The 16246-nt window shown below is 34.5% G+C and overlaps 1 protein-coding gene and 1 long non-coding RNA gene across 2 annotated transcripts in view; both read right to left on the bottom strand.

Moving 5' to 3' along the window:
* The window catches only part of tbc1d9 (TBC1 domain family, member 9 (with GRAM domain)), a 43830-nt gene extending 32183 nt beyond the window's left edge, over positions 1-11647 (bottom strand). Inside the window, exon 1 of the mRNA XM_686942.11 lies at positions 11064-11647. Within this exon, the coding sequence (XP_692034.2) occupies positions 11064-11184 (121 nt within the window). The 5' untranslated portion in view covers positions 11185-11647. The remainder of the gene's footprint in view (positions 1-11063) is intronic.
* On the bottom strand, positions 250-5110 carry LOC141375092 (uncharacterized). The gene is made up of 3 exons (XR_012382289.1): positions 3885-5110; positions 2015-3776; positions 250-752 (listed from the first exon to the last, which is right to left on the bottom strand). It is a non-coding gene; the product is annotated as an uncharacterized lncRNA (long non-coding RNA).
* Positions 11648-16246: the final 4599 nt, after the last annotated feature.

Genomic DNA, 16246 nt, shown 5'->3' with positions numbered 1-16246 from the left:
GATTTAAAGATATGGAAAGAAAACAACATTTTCACAATAAACAATTAGCATTAAATAAAAGTTGCAACACTCACCATTGTTATCTATGGTGAAACAACTTCTGGAATATTAATAAATGGGAATTGGGAGTTGAGTTTTAAAAATTAGTAAATGATAAACCAACAAAAATAGACCTGTTGTGAGGGCTGAGGGTGTCAATGAGTTGTGCATGCTTTTTAGAAACCATCTATTGACATCTTCCTCTTCTTCTTCTTTGGCCTTAGTCCCATATGGTTGCGGGGTTGGCTCTTTGGAACAAGTCCTCCATTTAGACTTGTCCATATGATAACAACTTTTTTTTACACATTCCGGCCGGCCTGACGGTCACTCATAAGCCACGGACAATTTAGCCTACCCAATTCACCTGCAGCATGTCTTTGGACTGTGGGGAAAACCGGAGCACCCGGAGGAAACCCAAGCGAACGCAGGGAGAACATACAAACTCCTCACAGAAATGCCAACTGAGCCGAGGTTCGAACCAGCAACCTTCTTGCTGTGAGGCAACAGCACTACCTACTGCGCCACTGTTTTGCCCCATCTATTGACATATAGTGGAATTCATGCTAAAAACTACATTAACCATAATGCTGTACTAAAAATTCACCTATCAGAGCCGCAACAAAAAAAAGTGAAGCAAGACAGATCTTTAGGCCCACCCACTCACATGAAACATCACAAATGAATCTCTAAACCAGGGGTCACCAATCCTGGTCCTGGAGGGCCGGTGTCCCTGCAGGGTTTAGCTCTATCTTGCCTCAACACACCTACCTGGATGTTTCAAGTATACCTTGTAAGAACTTGATTAGCTTGTTCAGGTGTGTTTGATTAGGGTTGGAGATAAAATCTGCAGGACACCGGCCCTCCAGGAACAAGTTTGGTGACCACTGCTCTAAACTATGGAAATACTTGTAAATGTGTCACATAGGGTTGTAACGGTATGAATTTTTCACGGTATGATAATCGTCTAAAACAATACCACGGTTTGACGGTTTCGCGGTATACGGTATGTTACAAATGTTACAAAATAATAGAACAGTGAAGCAAATTTGACTTTTTCCAAATAATATATTTTTAGTTACTATAAACAACACCACTTACAATGAACAAATAAAAATAAGAAAATAATAAATAATGTGTCAAAGTCCAAATAAAGTCCAAATAAACATGGTGCAAATCCTCAGTAAAAAATAGATATAAATATTTACTATACTATAAATAGTTACATAACGAAACTAGATTCAATATGGAACATCCTTAGGTTTTATGTGCCAGCATGGATATGGTTGTCTATCGATATGGATTTGGATATGGTTGTCTGCAATGCAGACAAACAGCTGCACCTTCATTTGCGTCTTTTGAATACAGCAAGAGCAGCAGTTCGTCTTTGCTGTGTTACTGTTTTGTCATGTTTCTGTGCTGCTGTGCATGCAAAAGTACTTAGTATGAGAATTATTTCATGAAAAACTTTTTTTTTTGCGTTTTATTTAGCCGCGCATAAATGTATGCCTATCTCTCATTCCGTGTTGTTCAAAAAGCTTGGTCCACAAACAAAAGCGAAACCTATGCTTATTGGTTGTGATATAGCGAGTTTGAACCAATCTGGGCATGGAGGAGGGACAGTGCATCAATGTATCGTGTCTGATTTGTCCGGAGACACAGTGACGAGCGTTTCTTTGTCAAATCAGCGTTGTCAAATGTTGATGACGTAACCGCACTGATTCTGGAGCCTCTGAAAGTGAATGTTATGTGATACAGCACTGGAAAGCTGAGATTCTCTTCTTTATGCCAATCTTTGAATTGTATGAATCAGATCAGCGGATCAAAAGTTATTAAACATTTAAGAGCAATACTTATTTTTAGCCGCGGGCGGCTGTCTCGGTCTTTAAGGGTTAAAACCGTTGATATGCAATTGTTCATGGTATGATAATCGTGCACGTTCAAATCGTGGTAAACCGTCATACCGGTATATTGTTACAACCCTAGTGTCACATATTACCAAAGAAACATGATGCATGCAATGCATTATGTGTAAAACAAACCACATCTTTAAATAAATAGTTTTCTATATTTTACTGCTATTTTTATAACTTGGTCTATTTGATTTCATCCACGTCTGTCTTTGCTTCAAATCAAAGTTTCTAATGATGTGATTCTCCTTGTAGCTGCTTGTTTTAGATCTTGGTTCATAAAGCTTTAACTGTTTATTTTTCCTTTTTTTAAATCCCTATGTGAAATACTTATGGAAAGAAATCTTTAAGAAGCAAAACTTCTGAAAAAGTGGGTGGGCACAAATGCTCTAATCAATAATGCTTTGCTATTGGTGGATCTAATATGAGTGACATGTTAATTCCACTCTTTTTTTTGGCCGAAAGAAAAAAAACGGCAAACATAAAACCAAAAAATAAACACAATGCACCGCACATCATTTTCCACACTTTACACAGAAAGCAATGTGCTATGAAACCCATTCATTTCAATAGCTGAGAGTGCAAAAGCAGCAGAAAGCACCATTGACTAGCTTGCACATGCACTTTGTTCAAAATTCAAAATAGCTCAATATTCTTCTCTGTGGATAATCTAATCATATACTTATCTATGCATGAACAGCACATGCTCACTCACTGAAAAAAGCCCACTCAAAAAACACACCAACTGGAGATTTTCATGTAGTATACTCGTTTCTGCTGCTTGCAATAGCTTCTGTGCTCTAAAAAATAGTATAGTTTAAAGTTATTGGGTTAAATTTAAAATGTCTTACAAGTTAAATTATTTAATTAAAATAATAAATATTCATTACAAAGTATTTTTTGACTTGGTTTTCGGCCAAGTGCATTCAGAATTTTCAGCTTCCACCTATAATCTTCATTTAACCACCTATTAATTCCTATTCCACCTATTAATCTTTAGTACCCTATAGTATTTTGCAATCACTTCCATCCCTACAGCACAGCAAAATGAGAAATGTGCATAAAGAAACAAACTCTTTTCATGTAATAACACTGTGAAACCACAGATTTTCCCCAGACTTGCATGTGTGACTCAGGATCCACCAAATAGCTGTGAGTTCCTCTTTGTGCTTGTGTCTGTAGGAGAGATAATAACACCCCCCACCCCCCTCCTGAACACATGACTTTCTGTTCCTGCTTTCATATGCTCGGATGAGCCACGGTTTCCTTGGTTGCGAAACAAGAGAGCGGAGATTTGCGGATACTGTACGGATCACATGATCTATTGAGCTGTGTGCTGGGTGCTATGTTTACAGGAGCTTCAAGCATCAGCAGCATTCATCTGTTCACTTCCAGTATTTCCAGTTTCTCTGACAGTAAAAGCCAAACCACTGCATTCCTGGGTCATATATAAATGACATCATCCTTGACATAACTCTTCAAAAGTATTTTATAACGTCAACATTCATCATGCATTATTTATTTAATTTTTAAAATAATGTCATATTCAAAACAAATTCATCATCCAGTGTCATTTCAATAAAATATTCTGAATAATTTATCAATTATTGCAGCATATAAAAAGAAACATATATTCCAAAAAAATATATAATCGAAATTAGCGCTGTATCAATATCGCAATATGTGCATTTGCAATTGTCACGTTGCAGGATCTGCAATGTAGAACCAGTATTATAATTGACCACATTTCAAAACACTCGTGATTTGTGGACTAATTGCAGTATTTATCCATTATTACCAATACTTTTAGTAATTATGTGTTTTCAGGCCCTGTGTGGGGATTTGAAGTCAGTTTAAAGTATTCAGGCATAAGAAATCACGCTTCTAACTTTAACTGTATTTGTGTTTAAATATACAGGACTATACAGTATTTTACACTTGATTATTATATTTGTTTGCTGATTATCACAGAAAATCATAAAGGTATAAAATCATATCATTGCTCTACTGTATTGGTAAATATTTGTGATTGGTTTATTATAATTTATGCAGATGCAACTCGAAATCATCCCAGTGTATATACAATTATATATTCTTTCCAAACAGACATTCATTGAGTATAATTTTCATTTGGCGAAATTATACTCAATTTTACAATATATATTGTAGAAAATATATAAGTAAATCGCAATGTCAGTTTTTTCCAATATCGTTCCATCCTATTAGAAACAAATATAGTGATAATAACAATTGCATAAAATCATTAAAATTTAAACTCTTAATATTACTGTGGGAGAAATGTCTATTAATGCATTCCTGAATAATAATAATAATAAAATATTCTCTGGTTATCAAGCGTTATTTTATCAATGATGAGAAGTATATGTGCATTCACTTTCTTTGTATAATAAATTGGAAAACACTTTAATTCTCACTATTAACTAGTGGATTATTAATTGCTGTTTATTAGTACATATAAAGTACATAGGCTGCATTCTATTCTTTCCTTAATCCCTAAACAAAACTATTGCCTTATTATTAATAAGGAGCAAATTATGAGTTAATTGAGGCAAAAATCGTTGTCAGTGGATTGTTAATAGCGAGAATTGTAGTTTAATATAAAGTGTGACCATAAATTAGAATATTCTATTCTTGGCTCATGAATATTTATTAAGCCACTTGGCTGGACAACCCCAAAAGGTTCCCAAGCAACGCCTGCCAGAATGAATGTTCACACATTAAGGCTTAAATTCACACTGCTACACTGTAGCTGTACACGGTGTCATTTAACACTTTTTGTTTCAGATCAAGGGTCAATCACACTAGATTTTTCACATGAAAAAAAAAAAAAATCACATCATATCGCAATCCATACACACACCACGATGACACTCCATGATAATAATAAATTCTACAATTTCAAAACACTGCATGAAGCAACCATACCATACAAAACCAGCAATGAAGTCTGCAGTGGTGCTGCAAACATATTGCAAAAGTATAGTTATAGCAGACATGTGTGATAAATTGCCTTTATTTTATAAAATGTTTTTTAATCATAAATTTGATCAATCAGATGGTGCTGTACTATCTTTAGCCCACTACAGTACTGTACTGTTGCTGTTCTGCTATTGGCTGGAGCAGTCCAAAGCTGAATCCAGAGCTGAAAATATACACTAATGGCGGGAAAATGACAACAGAGTCAGAATATCTGCCAAGGTTTTCCCTCATTCGTAGTGTTTTAAAGACTAAATGTTTGCACGGACACATTTTGTTGTTTAAATTAGATCTGAACATTTTTAATTTAAACGTTTATTTTAATGTCATGAAATAAATCATTTAAGAACACAGCTAATAAAAATGGGTATTTTTAAGAAAATACATCATAACAAATACTGTTATCGCAATATTCAACAACAATATTGCATATTACATTTTTTTCCAGTATTGTGCAGCTCTAGTCTGCATTACTTTTATTGTAAATAAAATAATAACAATTAACTAAATGATTTAAAAATATGAATACCTAAAATAATAATAGTAATATATTAATTATTAATATATTAATTACTATTAAATATTAATATATTATAATAATAGTAGTAATTATTTAGAAATACTAAATAAATAAATATTAATTAAAATATAACAAACAATTAAGTAAAAATAAACAAATCATATAATATTATAATATCACAAAAATAGTGTTAAAATAAGACTGTTTGGATTTTTTGGCATTGGACAAATAGATTACAGAAATAATGGCAAACTGCTGCTCCACATTACATATTTATTCTGAAGGCAGATTTCTCAGAGACCTTTCACTCTTGTTTAGTCACACACTACATCACTTTCATTTTTCACAGGAGTGCACAGTGTGATGCACAAGTGAAAAACACAGGTTACATATATTACAAGGAAGTAGGAAAGCAAGAGAATGAGATGCATGTGCATTTTTTGTGCAACAGTTTAAAGTAAAAACACCTCCCAAATGCCATTAACATGAGTCAGTAGAATTAACATTGGTCTTTATAGATATTGACATGTATTTGACCACATGAGAGTTTTCAAGATAGCATTCAGATCAAATGCATTTTCAACTACCTTCAGAAATGGTCAAAATGGGCAACCACACTTACTTTCGACCTAATTTACACGTAGTTAATGCTGTAAACTTTGACGAAATACATTATAATGGCAGGTGCAAAAATTCTTATTTTTCAATAAAAAACTATTTAGAATGTAGACACAGTACACTGATGTCCCAAAACCCTACAAGACTGATTAATTTAAGAAATGAGCATCCAGTTATTGTTCTGCTTATTAAAAAAAAGCATTGTAATTAATTATATTTTTACACAGCACATTTTTTGACTATTATAGTGTTTTTACATATATGCTTGCGCTCTTCTGTCCTGTGCATTTAAATACTTGGCTGGGAACACAATTCAATCTGTCCTGTGATTCTTGCGAGTCTTGTTAAGACTGTAGGAGGGACGTTTCGCTGTCATCTTTTTACCCTCATCCTAAATATAGAACATTCTGCTCTCAATTGAATTCATCTCTGCTCAGACAAAAACAGTCTTTCCAGCACATGAACGCAATCAATATTCTCTTGAACAGAATCAACCTGATACAGCTCTATTGAATAGCATTAAAAACCAAAGGAGCGATTGGCTTTAACCAGATTTAGCCACAGAAAAGGCATTAAGTACTAAATGAACGCATATAAAGCACGAGGCTTTGCACAAAACTGCATCTGTCTTACACTCGAGTGTGTTTAAAAATACATCACCTACAATTAGGTTGCTCAAAAGAGTCATTTCTTTCAAATGAACACCAACTTCAACTTAGTTTGAGATCACTAAAGAAATGCGGGAGAAATGCACTGTAGTTATTTTATGTCTAATTCTAGAAATTCATGTCAAACACTAGTTTTAGACATTGTTCACAGCTAAAGAATGTTGAATAAATATTTGGTGGTGAAAAATGCTTTTTAAGCAATTTAAGACCAGTTAAAGAGAGTGATCAATTTTGACCGGGAGTACTAAAGTAAGGGGCTGGAGGTGAACACGACAGGAGGGTTAAAGGGACTTGGATAATAATCAGCGACACAGGCTAAAAATATACAAATTTTAAAAGGAGGCATGCTCCAAACCCCATACATTCCCTTACTGGGGGATGAGAAAATCTTACTAAAATGTATAAATGAGAACGTACAAACGAACACGGATTAGCCACTAAATCAGGGGTGACCAAACTGGTTCCTGGAGGGCTGGTGTCCTGGAGAGTTTAGCTCTAACCCTGATCAAATACACCTGCAAGCAAATCAAGCTCTTACTAGATGTACTAGAATCTTCCAGGAAGGTGTGTTGAAGCATGTTAGAGCTAAACTCAGCAGGACACCGGCCCTCCAGGACTGAGACTGGACACCCCTAAACTAAATCAAAAAGCTACAAATTGCAATTAGATTGATTGCATTGGCAACATGGCAGATGGGGGGGCTTTAAATTAATTTAAAAAATTAAAAATTAAACTTTCTCAGTGCTGAATTTTCTTTTTTAGATGCAAAGATGAATTTTGCATGAATGTCTCCTTAATTTGATTAAGTTAAAGATTCAACTCACGATTCATCGTACAATTTTGGGGGGATTTTTCTGACAAAATTACCAAAAACAATTTAAAAAATAATAGGAATAAATGAAATAAAAAATAAAAGGGCCCTTATTCAGTTCTAAATAGTTTCAACAAATTTAGTCAGAAAAATCCTGAATAAATTTGAATCATGAATTGAACCGGGAGTCAAGTGCATCATTACGTTCCCACTAAACATATAGATCAGCTCTTTTCTGTTGCTTCTGGCCGAATGCCGGCTCCGTGAGAATCTGTGGGTCAGTCTGCTGGGCCGTGCCAGCCTCACCGACTCACACTGGCACACAGCTCGCACATTTATGTAACAATGACATCATCTTCCCTCGCTAGTGTACGCTTTTGTGTCTGTCGTTCCTCACTGACAGACACAAAGAGGTAGATGCACAAATACTGCCAACGGTTATGACTCTTCCAGTGCTGATCTCTGCTACCACAGCGTTTATTGTTCACTAACACCCCTCAAAACCCCATCATGACAGCTGTCAATCAAACATAAAGAGGACATGAACACCTATAAAATCAGGTCAGGTCAATAAAACACAACACACGGGCTCAACTTTCTGTACAGAGACACTGATAATACACATATCATGTATGTTTGGTGAGAGTTTCTTATATGAGAGGCTTTTTATTGGTTTATTAAAGGGATATATACCATCTGGGTCAAATCAGTAGTCCTGGTGATAGAGTCCAAAGCTAAATTTTGTGCTAAAAAATTCTGACATGAAAATGCATGCAAATTTTAAAGGATTCCCCTCTGACTGCCGTTAGCCAATCAGATTCTTAGCTATAAAAATGGCATTGTAGAACAAATATATTTGGCTGTTTGACAAGCTGCTTTTCTTCCTCTTTTGGATAAAAGTGTCTTCTAAAAGCACAAATGTTGTGTGATATTACTAACAGTCATTGTGAAACCTCATTAGTCAACCACTAGTTATTATTACAGCCCCACGTCCACACAATAAAACATCCTACATAAACTTTTTTTTAAATTTATGCATGATGGAAAATTAAGTTTGTAAGGCTGTAGTTATAAGTCTACACTGGCATATGCATATAAATCAATGGCAAATTATTAAATCAATTGAAATATTTTTTGAAATGCTAAATGCCAGTCGGAGGTAAACATGTTTAAATAATAACTTTTGTTTAGCAAAACCCTCACTGACTGGAAAACAGCTTTCTAATTTGGATTTTTTTTTTTAATTGTACATCTTATTTTTGTAAAACCAATCAAATATCACTTAATAACATGAACAGAATTATCCTAAACCTTGGTCAACTGATGTCACTATAGTAAAAAGCAGACATACAAAAAGTAAATTTCAAAATACATGTTATTATGTGTATGTTTCGGTGATATGTTGGTAAATGTTAAAAATAAATAAATAAACAAAAAAATAAATTAATAAAAATTATTCATATATTAATATTAACAATATATTGATCAGTAATATATTTACCCAACATATTTAATTAATTCAGTATATTATAATAATATAACATTCAAATTGATCAAGTTTTCAAATAATTGTAACATAAAATATTTACGTTTTTATAACTTCTCAATTGAAGTTTAGTTCAAGCGTTTTTCGCAATATTTATTGTTCCAAAGCAGTCATATGTAATAATAATAACACATTAAATTAAGTGTATCTGCATATTGTTTGCTGTTTGAGTATTAAGTGTTTTATAAAATAATCTGGGTGTCTATAAGTGCCTTTTATCATTTTAGGACGGTGATTCCTCTCATGAGGACGGGAGAATTTAACCAATAAACTAGGTAAGCAGCTGCTTAGGGCTCTAGGAAATTTGGGGGCCCCCGAAAAATACCTAGAAGTATAAATTGTATTTAACAAATTATAAAGTGAGAATCTAACAATTAATCTTTTATTTAATTGTTATATCCGTGCAAGTTTGTCCCTCATCAATAGGCCCACACGAAATCTGCATGCGCAAAATTCCGCAGATTTTTAGCCTATCACTGATTCTGTTTATGGGTGAAGCAGTGGCGCAGTAGGTAGTGCTGTCGCCTCACAGCAAGAAGGTCGCTGGTCCGAGCCTCAGTTGGCATTTCTGTGTGGAGTTTGCATGTTCTCCCTGCGTTTGCGTGGGTTTCCTCCATGTGCTCAAGTTTCCCCCACAGTCCAAAGACATGCGGTACAGGTGAATTGGGTTGGCTAAATTGTACGTAGTGTATGAGTGTGAATGTGTGTGAATGTGTGTGTGGATGGTTCCCAGAGATGGGTTGCGGCTGGAAGGGCATCAGCTGCATAAAAACTTGCTGGATAAGTTGGCAGTTCATTCCGCTGTGGTGACCCCGGATTAATAAAGGGACTAAGCCAACAAGAAAATTAATGAATGATTCTGTTTATTTCCTTGTGTAAATTTGTGTAAATTTATATGTATTCCGTTTTTAAATTCATAATATTATTGACTAATATAAAAATATTTGATTTATTTACAATAGTTTGAACAGTAATATTTTCTGTCTTTTAGTAGATATATAATGAGAGACTTGCTTTGTTTACCAAATAAGTTGGATCTAATAGAATTTGCATTGTAAGCATTACATACAAATTAAAAATGTATTACTTTTTATTTCATTTATTAAGGTTTTAGCTATGATGCTCCCAAAATCATTCCGCATAAATACCCATATTTTTAACAAAATTCTGCGCAGAAATAGCTAAATATGTCCACAGATTCCGTCTGAGCCTACCTATCAGTCATGGTGGAGCAGTCCAGCAGTCAAATCAGTTAAAGATTTAGATTTAAAATGAAATAGTTTATTATAATATGTTTAAGAAATTATTATTTTATAAATAGAAAAGAAGATTGAGTCTTATAAGAAAAGGCAGCTAAATAAACAAATAAATAACAATAGAAAGGGGGCGCATATTAGGACTGTTGGGCCCCGTGGCTGAATTGCTTAGGGACCCCAAAAACCAGTAAATCTGCACCTGCGTGAGGAAATGAATCCCATCAATGAGGTAAAGTTGGTGTTATATTCACACATTAAGACATTCACCTTTCAGAAAAGTATTATTAGCCAATTCTAAATGGGGAAATCATATTAGCAGCTAATAACTATCAAAGTACAACTCTTCACAGTCAATTAAATAGTGCTACGGTTGTTTTGAAGTCATATTTACATGCTAACTCAGACACAATATTCACTGTAGTGTGGTAAACAGTATAGGTACCGTTAAATGAACGAATGTGCCAATATAAAACCACATTTACCTCAATAATGCCTTGTACAACACAATATTGTATTAATAGTTTTTTTGTTTAGCGCTCTGTCCTCACGGGCACGCGCACAAACACACACGCGGCGTGACCGACATGAGCGCGCGTCCACCTGAGTGCACAAGCATGAATGAAAACACCTGTGCAGTCGCCGTCATCACAAAAACACACAATCATGCAAGCGGTTCATTGAGAAATCAAGGCTTTCTTTACCCGCGAGTCCTCCTCCGCCGTCCCCGTGGCCCTTTCTCTTCTGCAGGACGAAATACGGATTGGCTCTCTCTGTCATCCATAACGCGCTGGCCAACAGCACCTCCTCAGGGTTCACCCACATCTTCAGCTCGATCTCCTCACCAGGGACATCAAAATGAATCCCGTATATCTAGTGTGTTTAATAAATCTCACATATGCGGTCCGGTGTGGAGTCGAGTTTATCCAAGCGGAAAATCGCCAGAACGCGCTTCGAAAACCTAAATGGTGTAAAAAGCTAAATTGTCGACTGTCAGTAAAATATAGAGCTTGCTACGTCGAACTGGTTGATAAATAATAAAAAGGTGTGCTTTAAAAAATAAATATAATCCTTCGGGAGGTCGTTATGAGACGCGCGCGCGCACCTAACGCTATTTAAATACTAACGTTCACATAAACAGCTTTTCTGACAGCGACGGCTAAATCTAAGAATGAGCATCAAACTGCTGGAGTTGTTGCTTCCGGAGGACTTATACGTTTAAAAGAGCCACCGAAAGCACGCCGAGTAAACAATGCCTGACATTTCAGGCGTGGGTTTTAATGATGCTCTGTTACTCACTAGCGCCACTGCAGCACGAACGGCGGCGCGCAGGAAGCCTGCGTCACGGGCAGGCCGTCGTGGCGTCACGGATGTGGGCGGGAAGCACGTTGGTTCGTAAACAGAAAAGTGGTCAGATTGGAAAGGATAAAAGGTCTGGAATTTACGTTTAACAGTTTCTCTAATACAACAAAAGTAACATAGAAACACCTTCGTCAGTCGATTTATCTATGTGACAAAATGTTAAATAAAAAATCGCATAATGTTGTGTGCTGAACTACATACAACTGCAGGAATGTTATGAATTGATACTGAAGATGAAGTATTTTAGATTACAATATTGAAGATTTGATTCTGTGATAAAGATATATTTTGTTGTAAAAAAAATAGTTGGAGCAAAGTTTGGTGATAAATAATGTATCGAACATTCTAGCAGAAACGAACATCCCTGAAATAAAAACAAATACAGTAAATTAAAAGTATTTCATCCCAAAAATGTGTCAAATGGACGGATGGTTGATTTCTGTGAGTTGTTCTGTAAGAGTTTATCATTCATTTGGTTCTCAGATTTTTATTCTTTATTAAAAACACTTTACAAATGTCATCGTCCTTGTCCTCAACCCAATTGAAGCTACAGCCCTAATAATTTTGTTATGCTAAAAACTGTTAATTAGAAAAAAAAATACTTCAAAAATAGCAAGTTTAATTAGTAATCCTTCACATCAATTAATTAAAAACATTAAATTATAAATTCTACAAATATATAATGCAAATCAATATACAGTTGTATCCATGTTTCTGTCAGTCCTGTCACATTTACAGTAAATTTAACATCAAATGTGTGCAATACACCTTTAAGGCTATGACTCTGAAGTGACATCACTTGATGGAGAAGTAGACAGAGATCAAGGATGCGCTCCATCATTAAACTGTGGGATTTTTTAAGGGAGACAAGCTTAAAGGTCAGGCCCTGTCACATTTTTTATAAGTGAAAATGTAAGTTTCTGGTAGAATGTCTCGTATGGGAAATAGGCCTATCATGTACACAAACAAAAATGGTCTAATACTAATTATAAAATTATATTGAGATTACGAATGACATTATTTATTTAAGCATTATATCAAAACCCTAAAATATATAAACATAACAAAAGCTGTTCAAAATATTATTATTATGACAGAAAAATTTTATTATAAATTTTAAATTTATTATATTATTATATTATTATATTATTTATATATATTATTATATAAAATTTAAATTTTATTTATTATATTATATATTAATAAAACACACACACACACGTATATTTTAATAAAAATGTAAAAAGACAACTCTACATAAAATATAACAATAAATTCAAGAGAAAAAATATAGGTATATAAACAAAACAAATAAAAGTGTGTGTGTGTGTATTATATATATATATATATATATATATATATATATATATATATATATATATATATATATATATATATATATATATAAATTTATATATATATATATACATATTTACTTATTTATTTATTTATATATATATATATAAATTTATATATATATATATATATATATATATATATATATATATATATATATATATATATATATATATATATATATATAATATTTATTTATTTGGCAGGGACAGCGAGTGTACATTAATTAGCATTGCTACAAATGCACCAGAATTAGCCAGAAGGCTATCTTTCATCTGTTGACCCTGAACAACCTAAAAAACAATACAAAAATGATACAATCAACCAATCATAGTTAATAAGCACTAAATGGACATAGTTATATAGAGCTTAATAAAAATATATATGTACAAATTAAACTAAAACACCTACATTATGTAATAGAGGTAAGAATAGTTAAAACACATTTAAACAACAAATCATTAAGATGGCAGGCACAAGTGGTAACATGCTGGGTAGGTTCATGCTAATAGGTATAATGACACATCTGATGCTCAATAAACCAGACTTTTAAATGATATAATATTTTTGTTTGTTTGTTTTGTTTATTTTATTATGATTATTTTAATGTGGATTTGTATATTCATATCTAATAAATCAATCAATTTCTTCATCTGATCCTCAGCGGCTGACAAACCACCTCAGATTTAGATGTTTTACAGGCTCTGCTGTGGCTGTAAATACTGTGGTTTTACTTCAGTCAATCCCACCTGTCGAGCAGACGTAAAATCAATAAACATGCTACACTGTAAAGAAATCCTGGTGCAAAACCATAACTATGGAAAAGATTGGACATGTATTAAAAGGCAAATCCAAGTCATTTTAGAAGCTGTGGGAAATTCCTTTGACCTGTCTTGGCATTGATTATAAGTCTACTATTTATCCTATTTAACACCATATTTTAATACTGCTTTGAATTAGACAGTTTTTTTCTTTTTTGTTTGTTCACTTAAAAATACTGTACACTGTTTATGTTCTACTCATTGCTGTGTATACAACATATCATTATAAAAAAAATTAAATTAAAATTTCAATGAAATTTTTAAGCCGAATCAAATGAACCTTGTGAGTCTATTGAACTTATATTATGTTAAACTGACTTAAAACAGCTTGCATAACGTAAACAATTAAATTACAACATGATTAACTTAGTTTAATAAGTTATAATGACCTTAAACATATGCTGTCAGGACTAATTGATCATATATGTATTTACAGTGTACATATATTCAATAAATATCCTACATTGTTTAAATAAATGATCGCACGGGGGTTCCTGGGTTGAAAAAAGGTGCCAGGTTATCAAACAAATGTCAAATTTGTAAATAATTACGTGCCAAAACTCCACAACAGAAGTACACAGCTATTTTTGTGTTTGTCTTTTAAGCAGTCGTGGGCTGAAAACTCTTGCTCTTTATAAATAGGTCAAGTAAATACAGCAGCCTGTGATGTTTGCATGAGGTGTTTCCCCGTCGGCTGCTTCGCATGCATATAATAAGAGCACGTTTGCATCAATAATCAAGCGTGTGTTTCCATGTGGTGAACCGCCGTCATTTGGGTTTAACACCTCTGCTCGACAGGTGGGATGGACTAAAGTAAAACCACCGCATTTACAGCCACAGCAGAGCCTATAAAGCATCTGACACTGGGGTGGTTTGTCAGCCGCGGAGGATCAAGAGATGAAGAGTTTTTCCTGAATCAAACCGCAGACACAAAACAACAAATAAACAAGCCTGAGGGAGAGGAGGAGAGTACAGTCAGCAAAATAAACACGCTTAAAGACACTCATAGGTCATCTTAAAGGGACAGTTCACTCAAAAATGAACTTTTCATCATCATTTACATTCATTCATTCTCATTCATTTATTCATTTTCTTGTCGGCTTAGTCCCTTTATTAATCCGGGGTCGCCACAGCGGAATGAACCGCCAACCTCTCCAGCAAGTTTTTACGCAGCGGATACCCTTCCAGCTGCAACCCATCTCTGGGAAACATCCACACACACATTCACACACACACTCATACACTACAGACAATTTAGCCTACCCATTTCACCTGTACCGCATGTCTTTGGACTGTGGGGGAAACCTGAGCACTTGGAGGAAACCCACGCGAAGGCAGGGAGAACATGCAAACTCCACACAGAAACTCCAACTGAGTCGAGGTTCGAACCAGCGACCTTCTTGCTGTGAGGCGACAGCACTACCTACTGCGCCACTGCCTCGCCCTCATCATTTACACACACTGAATAATTGAACTTCTTCTGTTGAACACCAAATAAAGTAATATGAAGAATTATATAAGCAGACATTGACTTCTATAGTAGGAACCAGAAATGGGTTTTATTTCCGGCATCTTCAGTGTATCTTCCTTTCTGTTGAAGAGAAGAAAGAAACTCAAACAGGTTTGAAATGAGTGAAGGATGAGGGAATTATTTATTACATATTAACTGTCCCAGGCAGCACTGTCACCTCACAGCAAGAAGGTCGCTGATTTGAGTCCTGGCTGGGTCAGTCGGCATTTCTGTGTGGAGTTAGCATGTTCTCCCCGTGTTCCGGTTTTCCCCACAGTTCAATGACATGCGCTATAGGAACTAAAATTGGCCGTAGCGTATGACTGTGTCTGCATGTGAGTGTGTATGGGTGTTTCCCAGTGCTGGGTTGCAGCTAGAAGGGCATCTGCTGTGTATAACATATGCTGGAATAGTTGGCAGTTCATTCCGCTGTGGCGACCCCTGATTAAGCTGAAGAAAAATGAATGAATGAGATAAACTATTGCAAATAGTTATTTAAATATGAATAAATTCAGGTTCAAAACATTGTTTTTTTAACCTATTAGACTCAATATTTTTTACAGAATTGATTTTGTATTTTAAAATTGTAAATTGAAATGTAAATTCCCATTTAAAAACTAAAAATATACATAAAAAAAACAAAACAGTGAACAAAACTTTCAGGGGAAAAAAATAGTAACTATAGACTCGAAATGCACAATTGATTTATATATCATTTACAATTTCATTCATTCATTCATTAATTCATTTTCTTTTGGCTTAGTCCCTTTATTAATCAGGGGTCGCCACAATGGAATGAACCGCCAACTATTCCAGCATAAGTTTTACAGGGCGGATG

The sequence above is a fragment of the Danio rerio genome, chromosome 1 (genome assembly GCF_049306965.1).
Source record: "Danio rerio strain Tuebingen ecotype United States chromosome 1, GRCz12tu, whole genome shotgun sequence".
Classification (NCBI taxonomy): domain Eukaryota; kingdom Metazoa; phylum Chordata; class Actinopteri; order Cypriniformes; family Danionidae; genus Danio; species Danio rerio.
The sequence above is the reverse complement of the archived record's forward strand: the minus strand, read 5'-3'. Positions and strand labels throughout refer to the sequence as shown.